At 47.4% G+C, this 25,855-nt stretch overlaps 1 protein-coding gene across 6 annotated transcripts in view; it reads right to left on the reverse strand.

Annotated features, from left to right (window-relative positions):
- LOC147102126 (septin-5-like) overlaps window positions 1–25,855 on the reverse strand; it is a 136,181-nt gene that overhangs the window by 98,162 nt on the left and 12,164 nt on the right. Inside the window, exon 1 of one of the 6 annotated variants that reach the window (XM_085964354.1) lies at window positions 12,185–13,578. The exons of the other annotated variants lie outside the window; for them this stretch is intronic. Coding sequence (XP_085820480.1) covers window positions 12,185–12,220 — 36 coding nt within the window. The 5' untranslated portion in view covers window positions 12,221–13,578. Of the gene's footprint in view, window positions 1–12,184; window positions 13,579–25,855 lie in introns of those variants that run through there. 6 annotated transcript variants of the gene reach the window in all.

The raw sequence follows: 25,855 nt of genomic DNA on the forward strand, positions 1-25,855 counted from the left end.
CTGCTACCAATGTGTACAACAATGGGGACAGGGGGCAACCCTGTCTCACTGATCTCTGTATCGGAAAATACTTCGATAAAAAACCATTACATTTATCCACTCAATGAAATTTTCCCCGAAACCAAATGCTTCCAAAACCTTCAATAAAAACTCATGAGAGACCCTATCAAAGGCTTTCTCTTGATCTATCTTTAATACATAAGCCTCCCTCCCACTCTCTTCCATGAGCTCTATCGCATCTCGGATTGAGACCACAGAGTCTGCGATGTCCCGGCCTATGACTCCATAGGACTGAGAGGGCAAAACTATCTGCGGCAACACCTCCTTCATACGATTTGCCATAACCCTCACCAAATCTTATAATCCACATTTAATAATGTGATGGGCCTCCAATTCTTCAGATCCCTTCTATCCCCTTTATTTTTATATAAGCTAAGCTTATGACACCTCTCCTCATAGATGGGGCCTGGCTTCCCTCAATTTCAATTTCCTTAAAAACTCCTAAGAGCAATGGCCTTAAAATCTCAAAAAATTTGTTATAAAATTCTGCACTTAGTCCATCGGACCCTGGGCTTTCCCCCTCCCTTCATTCCACTTATTGCTACTTTTATTTCCGCTAATCCTACTTCTTTGTCACACATGCTTCTCTCATCCTCCTTTAAATCCTCTTCAATAAAAGCAGTAAACTTCTCCATTGCCAAATTGGAAATGTCTTCTTTTGTATATAACTCTTGATGACGATGAACACCTCGCTAAGGCCATCCCCACGCCGCCACTACTCGCTTTCAAACAGCCGCCTAACCTCAAACAGACCATCGTTCGCAGCAAATTACCCAGCTTCCAGGAGAACAGTGACCACGACACCACACAACCCTGCCACAGCAACCTCTGCAAGACATGCCAGATCATCAACACAGATACCATCATCACACGTGAGGATACCACCCACCAGGTACATGGTACATACTCATGTGACTCGGCCAACGTTGTCTACCTCATACGTTGCAGGAAAGGATGCCCCGGAGCATGGTACATCGGCGAGACCATGCAGACACTGCGACAACGGATGAACGGACACCGCGCAACAATCACCAGGCAGGAGTGTTCCCTCCCAGTCGGGGAACACTTCAGCAGTCAAGGACATTCAGCCTCCGATCTTCGGGTAAGCATTCTCCAAGGTGGCCTTCGAGACACACGACAACGCAAAATCGTCGAGCAGAAACTGATAGCCAAGTTCCGCACCCATGAGGACGGCCTTAACCGAGATCTTGGGTTCATGTCACGCTACATGTAACCCCACCTGATGCAGGGTCATCCAGACTCGAGTCGACATTGGCTTGTTCTCTCTACACAGATGCGGCCGGACCTGCTGTGATTTCCAGCCAAAAAAAATGTTTTTTGTCTGTTTTTTTGTTTTTCATACAGACCCCAGCATCTGCAATATTTGACCCCTTGTGACCCCACCTCATTGTTCTTTGATGTAATGTTTCCCTGACTGACCTGTTTGGACACCATTCACACCTTTGACTGCTGTGATTACCTCTCTGCCGAGGTGTGACAAATGGCAGTTGGAAAGGTTACCTGTAAACATCTGACATGATTCTCTGACTATATAAGCTGTGTCTTTATGCATTTCTCCACTTCACCTGAAGAAGGAGCAGCGCTCCGAAAGCTTGTGATTTCAAATAAAGCTGTTGGACTATAACCTGGTGTTGTGTGATTTCTTACATTTGATAAAAGCTGCAAGCCGTCTCTAAAATCTCCCCACTTTCATGAATGATCTTCTCCCCAACCTTCAACTCTCCAATTAATGATAATCTCTGTCGCAGCTTCTCTTGTTCTAGAAAATATCTAGTGCATCTTTCGCCCTCCAATGCATCTCTAGCCTTTGCACGGAGAATGGCCCCCTTGCATTTTTCAGCTTGCAATAATTCCCACTCTTCCTTTAGCACCCGGAACTTAGTCTCAACTCCCTTATCCCCTCCGTCAACTGCTTTACAGACATCCGTAAACCTTTTGTTTATATTCTCTTCTTGATGCCGGTTAGCTGCCGCTCTCTTTTTCCCATAACGTACCGAAAAAACTTTTACCTCATATTTGAAATTGTCCCACCAAACTCTTCTTTCTTTCAAGAACAAAGGTTCCTCCCGAGCATTCTTTATTATATTTATAATCCCTTCTTTATAAGCAATTTCTCTCAGGTATTGATTGTTTAAAATCCACACCCCTGAACCGATCTTAACTCTGCTGTTCCTAATTCTAAGAACCAAAGTCGAGTGGTCACTAAAAAATACGTTTTATAATAAATCTCCATCACCTCAGAACTTAACCCTTCCCACATTAACACAAAATCTATTCGGCTCTGTTTTAAAACATCACCCACCCAACCTGTTCTGGAGAACTCCCTCGATTTTCCACCTCTGCCACGTCAGTGAATAACCCCCAAAAAAACTTGCGACGCTTGCAATGGTCGTTCGGTGCATAGATATTAAAGAGATCGCAATTAAATTCCTCCATTTTTACCCTTAGCCGTAAAAATTTCCCTTCGGTGTCCTTGTCCACCAAGGAAACGTTCTCTTTTATGGACGGACTCACCAAAACAGCCACCCCTCTACGGTTATTGTTTGCACCTCTCCCTTCCAAACCTTCTGAACTCTTTCTAGGATATCGTCATCCCAAAAGGTTTCTTGCAGACACAAGTCCGTGCCTTTAAAGCCCTGCAACAACTGCTGCAATTTCTGCTCACCCCTCAGTCCGTTCACATTAATCGAGACCAATGTAATCATGGCTCCGAAGAAGGGAAGTATGCCTGATAATCTCCCCATCATTTAATCTCTGGTCCTTCCCTCCTCTCATGCTCCTTCCCAACTTTTCAGCCAGCTGTTGCTTTTTCCTGCAACCTCCGACTCTTTTTCACCTCCTGTTTGAACCTTCCTTGCTGTTTCAGCCTCTTCCTTGCATTAAGTTGGACCAAGGAGCTGCCCTTTCTCCCTCCTTCTGCCCCTCACTAACCTTTCCCTTTCCACATGATGCCACCCCACCCCCCACTTCCATGTCTCTGTCCCCCTCTAATTCCTCACTCGCAAGCTCTTCTGTAACCCTCTGTGCCTGCTCCCCGTCAGATACATAATTCTGCTCCCCGTCAGATACATCATCTCCCATAGAGAGTCTTCCTGCTATCGTGGTTTCTCCAACAGTGCCGCTCCCTTCGACCTCATCTCCACCTCTGACCCTTGCTCCCTGATGCTTCTCTGGGACAATGGCGCACATATATTGCTCACTTCTGGCGTCTTTGTCTCACCGCTCCCGTCCTGCTGCCCCTTTAAGGCTCCTGCCTCTTGCACCCTCTCCTTGTCTTGCCCCCTCCTGCTCACCGAGATGTCCGACTCCCCGTCTTTCTTTGGAGTACTTACATTTACCACACACCCCGCTCCCGCCTCCTCTCCCCCCGTGGGCACCAGATTCTTTAGGGATAGCTGAACCATATTAAGGCTTGAGTCTGCACTCGACCCTTGCTGCCCTCTGCTGTCTTTGTTCTTTTTCACTGTACTTGGTGTGTTTTCCAGCATCTCCATCTTGTTCTCTGCTCCGCAATTTTCTGCCTGTTCCTGTGCTCTTTTCTCCTTCAATTTACCAGCTGTGTCCTCCGACTGCTCCGCTCCTCCGGTCGTTCCACTCACACCTCCTGCTCCTTCTCCTTCTCCCATCTCCTCGTCACTCATAGAGCTTCCTTCTGCCTTAGGCTCACAGCGGTTGGGGCCTTTGTGACACACCTCACAGCTCTCCGCCTTGCAGCTCCGAGTGATGTGTCCAGACTCGCCGCAATTATAACAGTACAAGTCTGGACAGTTTCTTACAAGATGGTCATATCCAAGACAATAATAACAAACCTTCACTTGGTTATCATGCAGTACTCGGAAGTACTGCACTCCTTCCATTGTCTCGAATTTGATGCTGTACGGTAATGACTTCACCCCCTCTGGGAACCGCATCTTTACATAACGGGTTCCATCTGCTACCCGTGTTTCTGGATAGTACCTCTTTATTGCTGAGCAAATTTTAACGTCCCACGACTCCAACTTTTTGATTAGCACATCGTCCTCAATATAAACTGGCAAGTTTAAGAATGAGACCACCACCTCTTCCGAATATAGCAGAGATACCTCTAAGAACTTATTGCCAACTTTCAGACTGAGTAAAAGTCTTTCCACCTCCTCTCGGCCACTGACCGTCACCTCGAACCCAATATTTGGCTTTGGTCAGCAGGCAAGGCAGCTTCCCTCGCTACAGTCCTCATGTACCACTTGGATAATATCCCAAGCTCGTATCTCCTTTTCCTCGCACTGAACCACCACCGTGTTTTCTTTTCCAAACCTCCTGGGGTCCCGGCCCAAATCTTTGGGCCTTTTTCTTTCCCTTCCAACCACAGTTTCTCCCCTAATTAAATTCATCTTGGGAACACTGTCCTCTGAGGGGCCCGGCACTCCGGACCCCTCAGCAGCCATCTGGCTGTTGTTTATGGGCCAAAAAGGCCCTAAAACCTGAAAAAAAACCCACCACCAGCTTTTTACAAACTCACTCCAACTCCCTGCAGCAATCAGGCAACCAGTAACACCTGCTCACTCCTAGCCCCTCCCACCTAGAGAGTGCTACCCACTGAGCCACAGCTGACACATACAGTCAGATGATCAGATCATACACAGATGGTCAGAAGAAGGTGAGGAAAGTGGGATGGTGAAAGTAGAATGCAAGAGATGGACAGAGAAAGAAGAAAAAAAGAGAGACAGCAATCGGAAAGAAGCAGACAGGAAGTAGAAGTGGAGACAGATAGAGAAAAAATAAATGGGTGAGGGAAAGGAGAAAGACAAAGGGACAGAAAAAAAGGAGGGGAACAGGAGGAGTAGGGAGACAGCAAAACAAAGTCAAGTGGAAAGCGGTACCATCAGAGCAGTAGCAGGCGATTTTGGACCGGAGGAAAGATGAGGACTTAATGGATGGGTTTTTAATCACGATCATTTTGTGATCATAAATCTCACTCCTAACATTTCTTCGGTGTTGATGTTCTGCCTTCGCCTCTGCACTCAATCAGGAGGAACAAAAAAAGTGACAGGAGAATGAATGGCATGTGTGTAAAAATTGGCAATGAGTGTAATTTCAGTGAAACAATGAAACTAATTTGCAGATAATAATAGAGATGGAACGTAGGAGAGATGTAGTTGACACCAATCACTGATGTCAGTGCAATAACCCGCATCAAGTGATGCCATTCTTAATCTGCACCGTTAAGCACAGAAAACAAAATGCTGCAGATGCTGGATATATGAAACAAAAACAGAATACACTGGAAACACTCAGCAGGTCAGGCAGCATCTGTAAAGAGAGAACAGACAAGACAATTCAGGTGTGGATGCTTCCTTGGTTCTATCTTGTCAGTTCTCTCCATAGATGATGCCTGACCTGCTGAATGCTTCCAGCATTTTCTTGTTTAATCAAACACAGTGTTGCGAGCAGGGGTGAGGGAGGGTGGTTGTCACAGGCAGACTCGGCCTTATCAATGATATTGATGGGACTTAAAATGTACAGACGCCATCGGCACAATCAGATCAGTTCAATTAATCACAGAAAGCAGTCACCTTGAGCATGCCAACGCTATACAAGCTCATTGCCAGCACCGCAAGTCAGTTCTGGTTGAATTTAAACTTCACCCGATTCCATTAGAATTACAATCTAATAAGAACATAATCAGCGGGGAACTCTGAATGAGTCTACAGTTCTGGACAAATACCATCGTCAAGAACATATTACATAGAATATACAGCACAGGGCCTGTCCATAATCAATCAGCACCCTCACACCCAGAAACACCCTGATATTAGCCTTCACCTCCTATACCCAATGAGCTCTGTCTAGGTCACACCAACCTGCAGCATCCTTTCAGATCCAGTCCACCCAGAAGGCATCTGTTACTGGTGGATACTTATACATTTCGTAAACCAGATTTCCAAGTAGTTCGCTGCTGTTGAACCTCCCTAATCATTAAATATTCATGACGAGTTCAGTCTTCACCGCCATAAAATGGCACCGATGAAATTCTGGAGTATGACTGACATTGACATATCATCAGTATTACCATGGACAGCATGGGGAAACTGTGATCTCATTCCCAGTGGAGAGGGTGGGGGACATACTGCAACCCCATAACCCCATTGACGCTTTAATCCCATTGATAGCAAGAGGACGTGCAATCCAGTTGCGTTCATTTAAGTTTTAGATAAACTCAAATGGAAATGTGCTGTTTGTACCCTACTTTATTAGGTTAGCTCATTTGCACAACTTCAGGTGCAGATCTGGACACATACAGAGAGCACACCAGAGGCGGGAGTGGAAAATAGTGCAGGAGTAAAATTTAAAGGGAATGGTACTATTACGAATTTCGGGTCTGCCTTATTCTCTTAGGTGCAATTATGTCAGTCACTCCTGTAAGTAGTCTGGGTGTCTTATCTTCAGGAGTGTTCTTATAGTGCCCAATATCTAACTAAAGTATAACCCGGGGTGTAACAATATTACCCCCGCCCCCGCCCCCCCTCCCACCGCTCCCCCTGTCATCTTAAATGGGTATTGTGGCCTAAAATTTCCACCCAGTGAGTTGCACTGCTTTTAAGTCAATGGAAAATGAGTTGTGTCTGCCAATGGTGCGGAGAGGTATTTACAACTGGATTTTCTGAGCCAGATCATTTGCACATTCAATGAAGTAGTGACTGGCATAAAATCCAATGGGAGTAAACTGTTGGTGTCCATGGAAATTAGAATGTAGCCTTTATAAACCCAGTTCTGGCTGAAGATTGCAGTAGCAGGCTGGAGAGCAGTGGGTGAGAAAGGAACAGTGCTGGCTCAGTCAGCTGACTGTCAGTTTGCCTGACTGGATGTCTCATGAGCGTTTTTGTGCCACTTTGCAAGAATGCCTAACACAGGAGAAGCTGGTACAGGCAGCCAAACAAGGAACCCATGTGTGCCACAGAGGCAGAGAAGAAGATGCCACAATTTCACAGCAACCAATCTGCCAACTCTCCTGGATGACTATGAGCTCAGGAGAAACAGACTGCTGAGTACCTGTAGAAAGAAACATGCCAAAAATGTCACTTGCGCCATGTGGAAGGGGGTTGGCACTGGCACGGAGTGCCAACTCTCTCATCCCAGGACTGGAGACCAATGTTGAAAAAAGTGCAATGACCTGACCAGGGCAGGCAAGGTAACACTGTGCACCAGCACACATTTCACCCTCTGAAAGTAACAGTTGTACAACTAACCCATCACAATATATTCTGGTTAAGGGGACTCTTACAGTATGGATACTCATCTCCCCTAATGGCAACTAATTGCTTGCACAACCCTAAAACCTTTCCTCCACTTTAACATGGTGATACCACCACATCTGTCACTTAGACTCTCCCAAGCTACCTGGCACACACACCTCAATTGTTAACCTTCTTCTAATTTACGCATTCTTGTTACATGAGAAAATGACACACAATGCCTGTGAAAGGCAGACCATCAGAGGGGGCATCCCTAACCCGAAGCACCTCACGACCCAACAAGGAGGAAGCCATGAAGCTCGTGGAGAGTCTGCCAAAGAACAAGCTCCACAGATCCTGCCAGAAGCCAGCTGCCATGAAAGGATGGCCACCTTAGTCCCATGACCCTTTTGCAGAGCATGAACAGCCAACCACCTCTGGTGATACTGACCTTCAGGTTGCACATAGGAGATGTGTGAGAATAGGTGAAAGAAAGGCAAGTGTAGCCAATGAGTGAGAAGCACAGTGTTAGGAAAGAGTAGGTTATCTTGTGTTCACTCTGAACTTGTAATGAAATAGAATGTGTGCTTATCGTGTGCTTTGTTATTCATGGAGGTTAGAGTCGTACAAGAAAGGGTTTACCTATTTGATGCTGACTTATTATCAGGTGATAATTATTGTCGTTGTCATGTGGGGATTAGGAGGGCTGGTGTGTTGATATGCTCTTGGATGGTAACTGAATTGAAAGATTGTTCCTTTGTTCATGAATGGGGGAGAAGGTAAGGTAGACTGTGTTAGACAATGAGGAGATGTGCTCTGATGCCCCTTGCAGCAGTCACTGAGGAGTCCTCTGAATGCAGGTCATCATGATGCTGTCCTCCATGTACTTCTTCTTTTAAAGCAGCTGGGGTCGCCTCCCCAGAAATGTCCAACTCTAATCTTTTTGTATGGTGAAGTTACACAGGGCACAGCAGGCTACAACTATGTAGGACATATGAGCCGAAGCATCCCACAGACCCCCTCCCAATCCGCCTAGGCAGAAAAAGTGTGTCTTAAGACCCCAATGACCCTCTCAACGACTACTCTTGCAGAGGCATGAGCTTCATTGTAGTAAATTTCGGTTGCTGAAAGGGGGAAAAAGATGGAAGATTAAAAAAAATTCAGAGAACAGTGAGAAATGTTGCAACACAGTGGCCAGATTGCATAGAGTGATGGTTTATATAAGCATTTTCCATTATAATTATGGACATAGAAATCTATGTCATCAAACACACAACACAGCACTTACATTACCCTAGGATGTTTAATGGCTTTGGGTCAAACAAGGCTAAGGAAACCATGAAATAACAACAGAAAATGCTGGAAACACTCAGCAGGTCAGGCAGCATCCGTGGAGAGAGAATCAGATTTATCGTTTCAGGTCTGTGACCCTTCGCCAGATGGTTTTTAAGGAAACCATCTCCTGATTATCCCCGTAACTGATCAGTACTCCTCCATGTTGAGCATCACTTGGAGGAGGCACTCAGGAAAGCAAGGGCACAGATCACTTTGGGTGGGGGATTTCAGTGTTCACCACCAAAAGTAGCTCAGTAGCACCACCACTGACCAAGCTGATCGATTCCTGAAGGGTATAGCTGTCAGACTAGCCCTTCGTCAGATGTGGAAAGAACCAAGGCAAGGGAGTAAACTACCTGACCTCATTCCCACCAATCTGGTACAGACATGTCCATCCACAGTAACACTGATAGGAGTGACCAGTTCTTGTGAAGAGAAATTCTCATCTTCACAGTGAGGACGCCCTCCATCATGTGATGTGGCACTACCGCAGTGCTAATAGGACAGATTAAGGGCCAATCTAACAGCCCACAACTGGGCATCCATGAGGCTCTGTGGGTCATCAGCAGAATTGTATTCCACCATAATCTTTATCCCTCACTCCATCATCACCATAAAGGCAGAAGACCAACCTTGGTTTAATGGGGAGTGTAAAAGGGCAAGCCAGGAATAGCGCCAGGCACACCTCAGAATGAGGCACCAATAGTGAAGCAAAAACACAGGGCTACCTGCATGCAAAACACCAAAAACAACAGACCATAGACAGATCTAATTGATCTCACAACTAAAGGATCAGGGCAAAACCCAGTAGCGCTATCACTTCTAGCTGAGGATGGTGGTGGACAATTAGGCAACTAATTGGAGGAGGCTCCATGAACATAATCAACCTCAGCTGTGGTGGAGCTCAGCACGTGAGTATGAGACAAGGTTGGAATGCTTGCAAATGTCTTCAGTCAGCTGTGCCAAGTAGACCATCCCATTTGGTCTCTTCCTGAACTCCCCAACATCATAGATGCCAGTCTCCAGCCAATTTGGTTCACATGGGATTAAGAAGTGGCTGAGTGCACTGGACTACAATAAGGCCTTACAATATCCCAGATGTAGTGCTGAAGACCTGCACATCAGGACTAGCTGACCCCTCAGTCAAGCTATTCCACTTCAGCTACAACACCAGCATCCACCGACACTGTGGAAAATTGCCCAGGTACAGCCTAGCCACAAAAAGCAGTACATGACTTGCTGTCTGACTTCTTCGGGTTAAGCATTTGTTTGGTTCCTTGGCATGTATCTGCCAGGATACCTAAATCTAGTGTTTTTCCAATTGCGACACCAGTATGTTCTATTAGCCTGATGTAATATAATTGACTTTGGCAACCCTCTGACCTCCACCTCTGAGGACAAGAGCAGCAGTTGCATTGGAGCACCTACGCATTCATGACATGGTATCCTGATTGGGACATATACCACCATTGCTTCATTGTTGCTAGGTAAGTATCCTGGAATTCTCTACTTAACATCATTGTGGGAGCACCATTAGCACAAGGACTATAGCAGTTCAAGAAGGTGGCCCACCACCACCTTTGCAGGACAACTAGAGCTGGGCAATAAATGCAGTATGCAACTCATTCTCCAAACATCACACTCCAGGCGTCACTGACTAGATGCCATATTTTGGTAAAAAAACATTAATTTCATGATGGGTTCTTCTGACCCACAGCCAGAAATTTAAGCAGCTACAATTATCTGGATTTACCTATTTATACGTTTTCCTCACGGGGATTACATGAGCAATGATCTTAAAATGACAGGCCAAGTTAGCAGCTAAATATCACAACAGCGCTCCAGATTACCCATGAACAATGCCATGGGAGATTTGCTAGTTTATGCAAAAGTTTTGAGCCTATCCAATCACAGTCCAGATGTCACACCTTGTTCAGTTCTGATGTGCTGGTGTTTATATAGAATCTTAAAAATACATAAAAGTGAGAAAGGAAGACAGTTATTTCCTACTTTTTTTCTGACCTTGAGAGAGTTTGTTGAGGCAACAGGCGGAAGGGTCAGGCAGCTGGTAATCTCGAGAAATGTCCAACAGCAACAACAATTATTCCCCAGTGATCTTGGGGCCTATTTACACTGCAAGGAGTACCGGAGCTAGTTTAGCAGCAAAACATTATTAATCCAGACCCCAAACTACTTGTGGGCAATGCGACAGGAGATCATCTAGTTATAAAAACATTCTGAATAGGCAAACAAAAACATTCTCCCACATGGAGCCTCTGATTAGAAATCAGATCTGGGAAAATAATGGCACCCAATATCACCCTTTTCCCAGTGCTGTTAAATAGGCAATGGCGGTGGTGGAAGTAGGAATGTTTTTGAAAGGTACCTATTATTATACCTGCAGGATACGCTATTGTATAATTAAACATTGTCCCTACTTCTCCTAAGGTCGAGGGATTTAAGTCGATACCCGATTCCCTCCCTCCCAATGGTTCTTCATGCCCCAAACGCTCTGTGTGTGTCACACTCCTGCCTATTTCCCCTCTCTCACTGTGCTCCACTCCATGGCTCAGAAGGGCACCAACTAAACATTACAGTCAGACTCCAGATCCCAATCTATCTGTGGGCATTGCCATGAGAGATCAACTAGTGCATCAAAAAATGTTATTCACAGAAGGAACAGAGCTCTTCTACTGCATCAGGCAACATCCGTGTCTCAAAGGCATCCACACATCCAAGTCCTCTCTGAAGCATACTCTCTGAAAATGCTTTTCCGTTTCCTTCCCATCTCTCCCGGAGATGCCAACTTGTGCCGTAGCGTGGTATGTTCCTTGGCAACAATTGCCTTTCAATGCATCGCCCAAGTGACTGATCGTCTTGTGTGAGCCTTGGACAATGGGTGTTAGCAGCCTATACATCCATTGGAGGTGTTCGCATCGCAGCAGAGCTCGATTCTGTTTTCACTCAACGTCCACACATGCGCGTTTCCAGCAGTAATGTCAGTCAGCAATGGGAAGCCGAGTGTGGCATCCACTCAAAGCAGCTAGCTCAATACTGACCAGGGCGCTCTGATGTTCACGTGCAGCAGATTCCATTACAGCAGCTGATCAATATGTAAGTAGTGGTATGAAGTGCATGCCAATGACTGAAATGACTAAGGCACTGTGAAGTGAGAATGTGCCGTGCTGACTAATTTTATCATAAAGTGCGCACAACAGTGAGAAACATGCAGTCCGAACCCTCATATCACAATATAACCAAGTCACAACTGCAACTTTTAAGCTGGGAACTCAAGCATCAGCTGCATTAGTCACAGCCCCTCATTAAACCCTGCCGCTTTGTGCATTAGATTTTTTAGTAATTAGAGCTGTATAGAAGAGAATCTTTAATAAGGATAAACACTCCAAGGTTTATCAGGAAGGTTGCCTGCCTGGATTAGAGGAAATCTCCTCAATCCTGGCCAAAGGAGGTACCGACCGATGCTTCGTACTTATAGAGTAACCTAGAAGCGGCCAGTGCTGATGCTGGGAGAGAGAATTCACAACACAGCCACGTACCTCTACAACTCCAGGCATCTCTGTGTAACAAGCCATATTCAAAGTCAGTCTTTGCAACAATCAATGGACACTCTGAGGAGACGGTGCTTGCTGGTTCCCTAGCACCGCAATGAGTCACAGCTCTCGAAGCAAATGCTGCTACACAACCTCATTGGCATATTCCCACCCACCATCAGCACTGACATTATGCATCCCAACAGCAACAGGGCACAGACAGCAGGAACACTAGACACATCCCAGTTGTAAGTTGGGATGGGAATATTGTTAATATCCAGATACTTTTATTCTGAATTGTAGAGGAAGCAACTGATACTTTTTTGTTTAAATGTAACCCCTTAACTGCCAAGAGTCTCAAGCTTTACTCCATACAGTCTCTCAGCAGCTTCTTGCTTGTAAAGGCGATTAACTATAACTAAATATTTCTAACACAAAAACAGATGCTTGCAGAACGAGAACAGCCACAAGGATCACATCAAAAATATAAGACACATGATGCAATAAAATTCATTCAGCCCGACAAACATGTTCCATCAAATGGACTGGGTACACAATCTACACAGTTACCAGATCTTCCCAATTCAATTTAAGCTGCTGAGGGAGTCACAGAGAAAATTGGAATGGAGAGATCTCCCATGTTTTTCCCCCATACTCCTGAAGGAATTTGAGGAAAACTGTAAGTTATTGATCTAGAGAAACAATTGACACTATTAACCCTCACTTTTTGCATTTCACAGGTCTCAAAAGAACTGGTCCCATATTGTTCCAGTGACTATGTGATGATCTATTTCCATTATCCTATAGCCTTTCATTCCTTTCCTAGCTAGATATCCATTCAGCTCCTTTTTGAACGAGTTGATTGGCAGTACACTATTTTGACGAGAGTTATTCCTCATATTGGATGCTCTGTGAAACAAAAATCCTCAAGTTGCATTTACACAAGTGTAGCTCAGTGAAAAATGTTCCGGGCTGGCTAATAAATTAAATTGTGATCAATTGCAAATCAGAAGTTAAAAGGGCAAACATTTATACTACAACTGTGGCATTGGTGAGAAGCAGCTTTGTGTCACATTAACACTAGTGTAAGCCCAGAGTCAGGACCCGCCCTCCAGGGTGGAGCTTCACTTCGGATTCGGCTTGGGCTCAGACTTCAGATTAAGTTACAGAGAAGAACACTTATGGGTCAAAAGGCAACTAGATGTGTTTCTGCAGAGAGATGGGAGTCAGCAATATCAACACCATCCACAATATGAAATGAGATGTAAGCCTCAGTGATGATTCATTACTTCTTCTTCTTAGGCAGTCCCTCGGAACTGAGGATGACTTGCTTCCACATTAAAAATGAGTTTGCAGGTGACTGATGAGTCCAATGCGGGACCTACAGTCTCTGTCACATCATCTGATTCATTACAATGCAATTCTGACAGGCTTCTAATACTGCTGACTGGTCCAAACCTAGTCCTTAGCATAGTCCTGCTCACGATGCGGTCTCCTCTACATTGGGGAGACCAAACGCAGATTGGGTGACCGCTTTGCGGAACACCTCCGTTCATAAGGGTGACCCCGAGCTTCCGGTCGCCTGTCATTTTAATTCACCGCTCCATTCCCACTCGGACCTCACCGTCCTTGGCCTCTTGCATTGTTCCATGGAAGCTCAACGTAAACTCGAGGAACAGCACCTCATCTTCCGATTAGGCACTTTGCAGCCTTCCGGGCTCAATATCGAGTTCAACAATTTCAGATCATAACCTCGGCCCCTATTACAATTTTACTTATTTTTTTTTCTACCCCTTTGTTTTGGGTTTTCCCTCCCCCCGCTTTTCCTTTTTTTTTCTCTCTCCCACATGGCAGCTGTCTCCCATCCTGCCAGTACACTTCACACCTAATCCTAGCCGTCTTTCGTCTCCACTTGTCCTATTACCATCTCATCTGGTTTTGAATACCTCTTAATGTCTCTGTTACTTCTTTTGTTCTATCACAGCCCTGCCTTCGATCTATTTTATTTCCTTTCCAGTTTTGAAAAAGGGTTTCGACCTGAAACGTCAACTCTAATTTCTCTCCACGGATGTTGCCTGGCCTGCTGAGTTTTTCCAGCATTTTCTGCTGTTATTTCAGATTTCCAGCATCTGCAGTATTTTGCTATCGCCTTAGCATTATATGCCTGCTTTGTTCTGAATGGACACTGAAGATGAGTTTATAACTGGAACATTTTTGCAGAAAAACAGGCACAACCCAAGCCAGCATCTACATGAATATATAAAACACGGAAGGTGAAAGATAATGGGCCCGATCTTGCTGGAGTGGGGCATCTTATGGCGCACTGCGTTAGACTTTTTCCTGCACCCTTCAGCTCAAAAAGATTTTGTTGCAACTTGCTGGAAGTGCAAGCTGATGACAGCATGGCGAGGGCAATGGGGCATCTGGGACCTTAGTGAAGGGCGGGACCAATAGTGTACCTCCTTAACCAATAATATTTAAGGATTGAGAAAGAACAGAGGAGGGTCAATTAGAGTCAAATCAGGTACAGAAAGAGAAATAAAGAGAGGGAAAGAAAGTCTGGATTAAGAGAGCGAGAAAAAAAAGAGACAGAAAGGAAAAGTAAGAAAAAAATTAAAAAATTTAAAATTTGACATTTAAAAAATCTCCATCAATTATTTACTACATGCAGGAATGAGATTGAACACATTAAATCTTTCCCTTTCTGGACCAGAGAGATTGATTGGCATTGTATTAACAATTATCACATTGTTAAAAGGGTACTTATGCTGTTAACTATGAACCCTAGTGTTCTGTGGCAAGTTTAATGGGCAATTCATGAGAAAATCCAGCAAGTTCTTAAAAATAATGGGGAGGCTAAGAGTGAGATGCTGTTTGCGCAAAGCAAATGGTGAAATAGCGTAAATCGACCAGCAAGTTCTGGAGATTTACAACTCACACTGTATCGTTGTTTTTGGTCCCCACCACAAACTCCGTTCCCTAGCCACTGACTCTACCCCTCTCCCTAACATCTGTCTGAGGCTGAACCACACTGTTCACAACCTTGGTGTCATATTTGACCCTGAAAAGGGCTTCCGACCACATATCCACAGCATAACAAAGACGGCCTATTTCCACCTCTGTAACATCGCCCGTCTCCGCCCTTGCCTCAGCTCATCTGCTGCTGAAACCCTCATCCATGCCTTTGTTACCTGGCTGGCCTCCCACATTCCACCCTACGTAAACTTGAGGTCATCCAAAACTCGGCTGCCCGTGTCTTAACTCGCACCAAGTCCCGTTCGTCCATCACTCTGTGCTCACTGACCTACATTGGCTCCTGGTTAAGCAGCGCCTCAATTTCAAAATTCTGATCCTTGTTTTCAAATCCCTCCATGACCTCGCCCCGCTCTATCTCTGTAATCTCCTCTAGCCCCACAACCCCCCGAGATATCTGTGCTCCTCTAATTCTGCCCTCTTGAGCATCCCTGATTATAATCGCTCAACTTTTGGCGGCCGTGCCTTCAGCTGCCTGGGCCCTAAGCTCTGGAATTCTCTGCCTAAACCTCTCCGCCTCTCTTTCCTCCTTTAAGACGCTCCTTAAAACATACTTCTCTGATCAAGCTTTTGGTCACCTGTCCTAATTTCTCCTTAAGTAGCTCGGTGTCAAATTTTTTATCTTAAAATATTGCTGTGCAGCGCCCTGGGACGTTTTACTATGTTAAAGGCGCTATATAAATACAAGTTGTTGTTGTTGTTAATCCCCTGAGCTTGTTGGCAGATTTACATATTAATAACTGTGCGTCGTTAACACACCATTATTTTTCCAGAAAAATTCCGCCCCATTTCATGGAAAATGCTAGAAGCTAAGTGCTGAATACAGGAGGGTTTAGAAGTTATTGAAGGATAATATTTCACAGGTAATTAAATAATTCTTGTATTTCACATTGCTTAATAGGAAAGGATGGTTAAAGTCACTGCAGAACTTCCTAAAATAAAACACAAATATAAAATTGCATCAATATCTTTACAATATAGGTTATTATTAATTAAATACAAACCAAAATAAGAGAAAAGGGAGATTTTTTAATGAATTGATTAATTTTTAAAAACTTTTTCTTCCAAAACTGTTCACATAACAGCCCGTATTTTCCGATCGGAGGCTTCCTGCGTGCGGAGGCCTCCGATCTGGAAAAAATCTATGGACTTACCTGAGGGCTCCCGAGGTCCGGACAATTCCGCTCCTGGGCCTCTCCAACTCGAAATGCGAAGGGCCCACGTATCCCAGAGGCACAGGTGGTTCGCAAATGTCCCTGGGATCACATGGGCCATGGGGAGCCAGTCAAAGAAGGGAATCTCCCTTCATACACTTGACAGATAGACCTGTCAAATATATGAATGGAGATCACCCCAAAAACACAGTAAAACATTAAATAATTTTTTTTTAAATCACATTTTTAAAATTAGTTGAAATTACAATAAATTAAATATTTTAAACAAAAATTTAATTTTTTGAAAAAAATAATTAAAGTTTTTTACGGGGCTAATTACCTTTTTTAAAAAGTATTTTTAAATGATAAATGACATTTTTTTTTACTTTTTTCAAATCTTATGCTGGTAAAAGCAGGCCATACGCCTGCTTTTACCAGGCGTAAGATTTCTAAGGGTTTTCAGCGGGCGGAAGTTCTCCAGAAAGCAGAACTCTCTGCTCGCAGAGGCCCTTCTCCAGGGCAGGCGTCCGATCTGTGAAGAACATTCTTGACAGATCGGAAATGCCGGTTTTCAGCGCATGCACTTCGCATGTCTGAAACCAGCATTTCCGATGTCCCTACGGGTGTGTACACAGTATTATAAATCTCATCATCATCAAGAAACAACTCGTGAAATAACTCTGGACGGCCAGCTGGTGGTGCCGTCCAAGGAGTATAAATACTCGGGTGTGGGCCCAGCTTTCCAGGGACATTTTGTAAGACAGGGAACTAGTGAAGGACAACTAGACCTCCATGTTCTGAAACAAGTTGATTAAAGCCTTGCTTTATGCTCAAACCAAGTGCGTAGTGAGTTTTCTTACGTCACACAGCGTGGATCGAAATATCCGGCCCATTGCCTACATGCAGAATTTAGAAGGAAAATTCCCATTGAGCTATGAAAGGACTAATCATTGGAAGAATCCCTCAAGGTCACTCTCTGGATGCAGGTAGCTCATCAGCCACAGTTTAACTGGATGCTGCCCTGACAACCCCACAGATTAGCCTTCAGAGGACTCAAGTAGAGATCTGAATATCAACATCTGAGAGCTGGGAGGAGGCGTCCTGCTGGTTTCTGACCAGATTAATCACTGGACCAGGTCACTCCACCAACTGCACCCAGGGTGATGTGATACGTACCCAAGGTCCAAGTCAAGAAGCGATCACGTTGAGTTCTTTATCCGCATTATCAGGTTAGAAGGTCTCTTCCTACCGAGGACATGGTCAAGAGGCTGCTCCTGTTTTTAGTTGAGTGACAAAGCCCCTAAACCCCGACAGCAGCCACAAACATCCTGCTAGACCCACAAACACCCCACTACAGCCAAGAATAGCTGTTACAGCAACTGCCAGGATGGTAGACGGCAAGCTAGATGGATCTTGGTCTTTTCTCATCTTGCAATCACCTCCACAGTAATGTTGCAAAAATCTCAGTACAGCCTCAAATATACTTATAACACCCCCAAGGCCCCATAACAGCCCTAAAACCTAGTTAACCCTAATATCTTACAAAAGCCCTACACCTAATACTGTGTGGGGCAGGCTTGATAACCAGCTGGTCTTATCCCACCCATTGTCTGTGTATCTTTCTATATTCGTACACTGTAATAGGCAGAATTCCCATAATAACCCAAAATCCCATATATCAGCTCCTAAATACTATGGGGGGAAAATTCGGTTGCTTTGCGCCTCCCGTTAGCGCCCTGGGCGCTAACGGGGCGCAAAGCAACTAGCGCCTGGGCGTGGTGATGTTTGCGCCGCTCGCGAAATTGACCAGACATTTTGCGGCGGCACTAAACACTACCGCCACGATCTCCTGCGCTCGCAGATCGTGACGTCAGTCGAGTGTGCAACGCCCCAGTAGCGCCCCCGGACTGGATATTGAATGGAGCCCCCTGCCTTTCCGCCTGCCGCTAGCAACAACAGGTAGAGGGGAGCGTTTTACAGTAGGGAAGGGACTGGGGAAGCGCTATTTAAAGGCAGCCACTTCCTGCCTTTTTTTGTCGGTGACATTTTTGCACCACGCATTCTGAGAGAGAAAGACTTCTGGAGAGATTCAACGAGTTTTGGGTACTGAGCAGCACTTTGCAGGTTCATTTTGATTTGACCTTCCTTGCATCGATTTAGAAGAGATCACGGGGGCTGCACTCTTTCCCTGGGCCTCTCCATTGTTCTTTCCAGCAGAATTGATGTACAGGTCTCTCCAGGCCGAGATTCAAGGCTATAATGAGCAGGGTGTGGGTGGAGAGCAAGATCGACCCTCCCCTTTAAGAACTGGCGCCAGTGTGTCTGTGTTCCATTGCTGACTGACATTACATGAGCCAGCGCTCTGAGGTAGCGCCTCGCTCCTCGGCATTAGCGCCTTAAGAGAGGTGTGTAACGCCTGATTTAGTGCTACAATCAGCTCCAGGGGCGATAGAAGCCGAGTTTGCAGTCAGAGGCGATAATTAGCGCCAGGCGCTAAACTTTGCGCCCGGCCGATACTTGCGTCCCTAAGACAGACTTGTTTGTTAGATGTGCAATAGCTTTCTGAGCAGTGAGCACAAGAACTCTGTAATCCCATGGGAGCGCAGCTGTGTGACTGAATACACTGTAACATTGTAAACAGGGGATTGTTCTCTGGCCTACAGATGTGTTTCATATACAGTACATTGAATACTCAGCTCAATAACTACACACTGTCAGACTGTGCACTGCAGTAAAGGTAGCATCAGCGTATAGATATATGGAGGAACATCTGTCACTGCACACTAGTTCAAATAGCTCTCTGAACCAGATAACAAGAAAGGGTTTCCTGAGATACGTATTTAACTATTAACTAACTATTCTTTGATTAATTGGACGTAACATTTTGGAGGAATTTAGCCAGGGTTTCTGCTAATTGCGATCATGCTGAAAAATGAACGTCAGGTTAGGGTAGTCACAGGCCCCCCACAGTTATAGTGTTACACACCATAGGAACATGCTGAGGGTGTAGCTCACAGGGCAGGAATAAACAGGTACAATTAGTGAGGGTGAGAGTCACATGGCAGGAATAATCAGGTCTAATTAGCGAGGGTGAGAGTCACATGGCAGGAATAATCAGGTCTAATTAGCGAGGGTGAGAGTCACAGGGCAGGAATAATCAGGTACAATTAGCAAGGGTCGTCGTCGTACGTGTCTTCACACTGTTCCCTTTGGGGAACTGTATGAAGTGGTGGAAGGATTTCTGGCCGTGATTAACGCTCCTTCCGTGACTGTAACCATCTTCATACCAGCCATTAGGGTGGTTAGTCCTATGGCGGGAGGGTTTTACGGGCTCCCACAACCCAGGCGAGGGGTGGGGGCCACCCACACCCACGGACGCAAGTATCCCGCTGGATGTCAACCCAGAATTTAGAGCCGGAGCTCCGACTCCACTTGCCGGGACTGTCTGGAGCGGGGTTCGAAACCCTACACCTTCTGGCCTAGCGGCGGGGATGCTACCGCTACGCCAAAGCAAGGGTGAGAGTCTGATGCGCTATCAATTCTAATAAAAGGCTAGGCAGAGTTCAGAACAACAGGCTTTTATTAACTACTGAATTGCACTTCAGACAGATCAGGACTATGCCTCTAGTGGACGACCGAATGCCAGGAGCTGCCATGCGGCCGCTCTTATACTCGGTAGCCCAGGGGCGGAGTCAGCTGAGGCATCGTCAGGCACAACAGTGAAACAAGAGTGAACGACAACAACAACAACAACAACAGTGAACTACAGTGGTTTACCACAGAGTCACAGGGCAAGAATAATCAGGTACAATTAGTAACAGTGTGGGTAAAAGGGCAGGAATAATCAGACAATTAGTGAGGTTGTGGGTCACAGAGCAGGAATGTGTGGGCACTGATTATCTAGATTATTTTGGTTTTGGGTCCTAGAATAAGATTATCGCTAAATCTAAATTAAATTGCTGCATCGGATGCACATAGCCATGAAAAGCGGTCCTGCAGTACAAGATTAACCATATAAATACTTGGCAATTCTGGGACAGGCAGTAGAAGATTGGCCTATTGGTCTGTAAAGCCTTGATGAGGATGGGTCAAGCCTTTAAATTCCTTGCCAGGCTTAAGCAAAAAATGGATAAATCCCAAATCACACAGATGGTGAAGGTTGTCGAAAACCACCAACTGCTTCCAATGCAGCACGTATTCAGACTATATCTCTGTTTAACACCTTTTTTTTTGTTAGATTGTAGCATGAGGGACGATTTTAACCCTACTCTCCCGGTGGAAACCAGGCAGTTAGAATCGGCCAAGTCACTTACCCGCCAGGAGCTGACCTTCCACGGTTTTAACCTGCTCAACCGAGCAGGCAGGAAGGGCACCCATCCAAGGCTGGCGGGGTCCTTTTTAACATGAGCCTGTCGGGTCCCGATGATGTCATCAGGACCCGACTGCAATGGTTACTAGGTGGCCTGAGTGAGAAGTGACAGTGAGTTTTCTGCCAGGCTAACCCAGCGGCGAAGCGGATCGGGCCGGAAGAGGCCTTTCCTTGTGGGCGGGCCCCAGAGGAGAACCTCCTGGTGCTGCAGCACCTTTCTCTTGTTTACACCGTGGGGTAATGTTTGTTCAGAGAACTGGTCTGCTAACACAGATGTGCACCTGGAATTCTGATCTCCCATGTAACTCCTCTGGAAGGTTAGCGGAATCCCTGGAAAAACAGCTGCGATGGGTAAAAATAATAATTATTTGATTTCCGAGAACTAATGATAAACATTTGCTTCCACGTCTCTAGGCCGAACCCTTTCATACTCCTATACATACAATGTCATACTTTAGTTACAGGTGCAAAACAATCTTGTTTTAAAAAAATCCAGCTGTTTCCAGCTGTTTCCTGCCCTTGGGAAGAGCCAGTGATATACAACCACCTGCCACTCTATCAAGAAACAATTACTCCTAACATACCTCAGGATGTTCTCTACGAGGAATAGCCCTGAGTTTGGCCTCAGAATGTGCCTATTTAATACATTGTGCATTACATCATATAATGCTCCTTTATTTATAAAATACTGAGATGGGGCAGATTTTCCACTTCCTGCATATGGAGTATTGGATCATCAGGGCACTGCACAGGGAGAAACACGTGGCAGGGAGGATCACACACTCGCAAGAAGCCCACCCAATTTTCAAACATCTTGCTCGAATACTTTCTTCAAACTGCGTTCAGTTGCTATTTTTCTTCCTCACTCAAGTTGGTCTATACAGCTAAAAATAAAGATTTCTTAAGGAAAACCTCCACTAAACACCCATTGCGTTAATCACTCGCTGGAAATGCCTGAAAGCGGTTTCCCTGTATCGTTCTGCCCTTCTGTCTGGGGCTTGAGTTCTGCTTCAATCCCCCAGCTTGGAAATGCCACCTGTGCCTTGACTGCCGTGGAGTTCAGGCTGTTGTTGACTAATTCTCTCGGTGTGAGACAGGAATGTAACGGGAGTCGTAGTTTTTGCCCTGCTCTTATGAAACAACACAACAACTGTGGAAATAAGACTTTTGGGGAAGGAAGAAACTTTGGGCGAGAAATTGATGTCCTTACCGCCACCTGGTAGCGCCAGCGATGTGTGAAAAAAATGGCGGCCGCCGCTCTTGCACTAACTGGAGGCGGTCCCGGCGGCGGCTGCCATATTGGTCTCCCCCTTTGCACTGCTAGTTAAAATAAAAAATGGCGGCGTGGTGATGTCAGTTGGCAACGCCAACTTAACGTCACCTACGCGAACTTCGACCCTAGCGCGCAAGTCAGCGCTGGGTCCTATGTACGCCAGGTTAACCTGCCGTGCAAGCAGGCTGAGAGAGGCGATATCTGCAGCTGTTAAAGGGACACATGCATCAATCAGGTAAGTTTGAATGGAAGGGTTTGGCCTTGTTTTTTTAAATTTTATTGAAGTGGTGGCTTGCTGCAATAGATGTGAAAAGTTTTTTAAGTGTGTAGTGAGTGCTGCTGGACTCTTACAAGGGCTCGGATGGTAAGTGAATGCCTTTGAGAAGATAGCACATGCTGCGAATACTCAGCAGGTCACGCTACATCCATGGAGTTCACATCTCAGGTCGACAAGCTGCCTGGCCAACTGAGTATCTGCAGCATTTTATGCTGTCATTTCACATTTACAGCATCCGCTTGCAGAGGGAAGAGGAAGACGCAGAAGAGGAGGAAGCCGAAGAGGAGGAAGCAGATGGAAGGATGCATCTCAGACAACCCCTTTGTGGCCGGGATATCCGAGATGGAATCATCCGCCTGCGGTCCCACTGGCTGGGCAGGCTGCATTTCTTGGGTGTGTGAAATGAGGAAGGCACAAGGGTGGAGTTGTGCTGACGGGAGGGCGGGAAGCCTAGAGGTGCATGCCAGAAGGGGGATAACGTACGAGGATACCTGCATCTTGTATCCTTTCAGCCCCGCCACTGGCCAAGGGCTCAGCCATGCCCCTGCCAAGAATGTCCTGCACTGTCTCCTCCATGGGGGTGAGGTGATGCTAGGAATGGGAGATGTGCCTCGATATTGGTGCAGATTGTTGGTAGGTGAGTGATTGGGGATCCTGCATTGAGCAGTGTGTGAGGCTAGTGGTTGTTGGTAGGTGACGTCTTTTGAAGATGCATTCACTGACCTTGACCAGCGGTCTGAGATCATGAAGCTTCTTTGGGCACTGGAGCCAGGTGGTGGGGGCGACACTGCTGGCAGTGATGGCCTTGGTAATGTACTCCCACATCGTTCTTTCTGGAGGGCCTCCTGGCCCCTGTGGATGGAGGGCCACTCTTGCAGTGTTGACCCCCTGCACAAAGCTGGAGTGCTGCATGTGAGTCCCTCGGTGCCCCTTCCCTGGCTTGCTGAGCCATTTGTGGTAGTGCTGAGGCAGTTTTCCCATTTGTTGAGTTTACCTGAAGGTAATTCAGCTTTAAGTGCTGAACTTCTTTTAAATATTGATTATTTATTAAAAGACAGAAAGGGCTGAAAAATATATTGAATCAGTGCATTTTATTTTCCCTTGCTTCAATGTGCAGAGATCCTCACTGCCCACAATGCATTGTGAGCTTCACAGCCTCGCACACAGATGTTCGGGGAAGCAGCAACGCCGCACCAAGACTACAAATTGGTCCCAGATCCATCGTACAACGCCACCAGGGCGGCGTTGTGCCTAAGGTTAGCGCTGCGCCACCTACCACCATGCCCCCACACCAATTTACCTCGTTTATCGCGGCAGCCATTAATGGCAGTTGGCGAGGACACCAGCTGCTTTCCGGTCAAGAACAAATTTTCCCCCCAAAGTTACTAAAGTGGTAAACAAATAGCACTGTACATATCTATATATATAAAAGAGCTCTTCTGTCTGTCTTTCTGTCTGTCTGTCTATTCTCTATACGTTCGAAAGTTATAGAGCGTACCTACACGCGCGTCACGTCAAAAGAAAGCTTACGATTACGGACCGGTCATAGGCATATTTACGTTTCGGCCGGACAAAAATTGCACCCGCGGTATCCAAAAAACGTTCAACATTCTGCTCATTAGCATCTCATTATCCGCTCATTAGCGATAGAGTGACCTCCAGGTCGACCAATCGTACGCCGGGTTCCTGGCGCGTGCGGGCGGGCCCTCCTAGTGTCGAGTGACGGGACGATTGACCAATCCTACGCTTCGGTGACCTGACGGTCGACCAATCGGTGCATGTGTGGGCAGGCCTTATCGTTCTGAACCGAGGTGAGTTGCCGCCATCTTGATTCCAAACTTTTCCTTTCTTTTTCCCGCTTTCTGCGTCTTTAAAAAAAAGTTGCTTTTAAAACACATAGGGCTAAAAATTCAGTTTGGGGCGCCAAGCTCGCCTGGGTGCCGGAATTACCGCTGCGTGCGGAGCCACTTGCGCCATCTGGATATTCAAAACCCAAATGGAAGCGGGCCGCTAAACGAGGCTTCCCGCGCCCCACTTGGGGCGCTGAAACTGAATATGGCTGCGGTACTGCAGGCCTTCCTCCCACTGTTAAGGGGGAGGTGCCTGCAACAGCGCGATCCCCGCTCGCGAGTGCCGGCAAATGAGCCCGGCACCAAGGAGAAGTGCCGGGCTCTCGGGAAACAGCCGGCAATGCCGCGGGGGTGGGGGTGTAGGAGGCCGGGGACGGAGGTGCGGGCAGGCGGGCGCCAAAAAAGTGGCCGGCCGCACCTCCACCTTAACTAGCGCTACTACCGCCACAGGTAGGCCCCTGTGTACCGGTCGCTATTTGCGGCCGGCACTGAGGAGGCGGGCGCGACCAAATATGGCCATCGGGGCGATAGCGGGGCGCTGCGCACACCGATGACGCCATCGGTGGCGGCGCAGCGCTACAGGCTAATGCCGCCACTAGCGCCCCGCTAAGTATCGCGGTAGGTGTGGCCAGTGGCGCACAAGCCACTGAGTGCCCTCTTTGGGCGCAAACTGGTGGCGCAGGCCACTGAATTTCTAGGCCATATTGTTTTAAAAAAAAGTTAATTACTTTCTAAATCTTTTATCTAATCTCATTAATTTTCCTACCTTTCCCCGTTTTTCCAGGTAGGCCTCGAAGCCTTGGCCTCTCCTCCGCACCCACGCCCGAGCTAGGCACCTCCCGGCCCCAGTCAACAAGCGGCCCCCGATCGCCGCCATCTTTGTGAAGGCTGGAGGGGTGGGCCTCAGCCGAGCGTCGCTACCGCCGCCATCTTAGTAAAGGCGGGTGGGGCAGGAGTCAGCGCGCGCGACTTGAGTCCGGCCGGGCCTCACGCGGTAGGTTGCGCGGTGGCGTCTCGCTCTCTGCTCTTGAAGCCGGCTCAGGCGGGGGGCGGGGTCTCTCACTCTGCTCTTGAAGCCGGCTCAGGCGGGGGGCGGGGCTTGGGAGATCGGGCCTCCGGAGATCGGGGGGGGCGGTGGGTGGCGAGCCTCGGGAGATCGGGGGGGGGGTGGGGGGCGAGCCTCGGGAGATGGAGGGGCGGGGCTCGGCAGATCGGGGGGTGCGGGGCTCGGGAGATCGCGGGGGGCGAGCCTCGGGAGATCGGGGGGGTGGGGCTCGGCAGATCGGGGGGGGCGGGGCTCGGCAGATGGGGGGGTGGGGCTCGGCAGATCGGGGGCGGCGGGGATCGGGAGATCGGGGGGGCGGGGCTCGGGAGATCGGGGGGGCAGGGCTCGGGAGATCGGGGGGGCGGGGCTCGCAGATCGGGGGGCGGGGCTCAGGAGATCGGGGCGGGGCTCGGCAGATCGGGGGGCGGGGCTCGGGAGATCGGGGGGGGTGGGGCTCGGCAGATCGGGGGGGCGGGGCTCGGGAGATCGGGGGGGCGAGGCTCGGGAGATCGGGGGGGCGGAGCTCGGGAGGTCGGGGGGGCGGAGCTCGGGAGGTTGGGGGGGCGGGGCTTGGCAGATCTGGGGGGCGGGGCTCGGGAGATCGGGGGGGAGCCTCGGGAGATCGGGGGGGCGGGGCTCGGGAGATCGGGGGTGCGGGGCTTGGGAGATCAGGGGT

The sequence above is a fragment of the Somniosus microcephalus genome, chromosome 22 (assembly GCF_052327205.1).
Source record: "Somniosus microcephalus isolate GS21.2 chromosome 22, FLI_Smic_1.0, whole genome shotgun sequence".
NCBI lineage: Eukaryota > Metazoa > Chordata > Chondrichthyes > Squaliformes > Somniosidae > Somniosus > Somniosus microcephalus.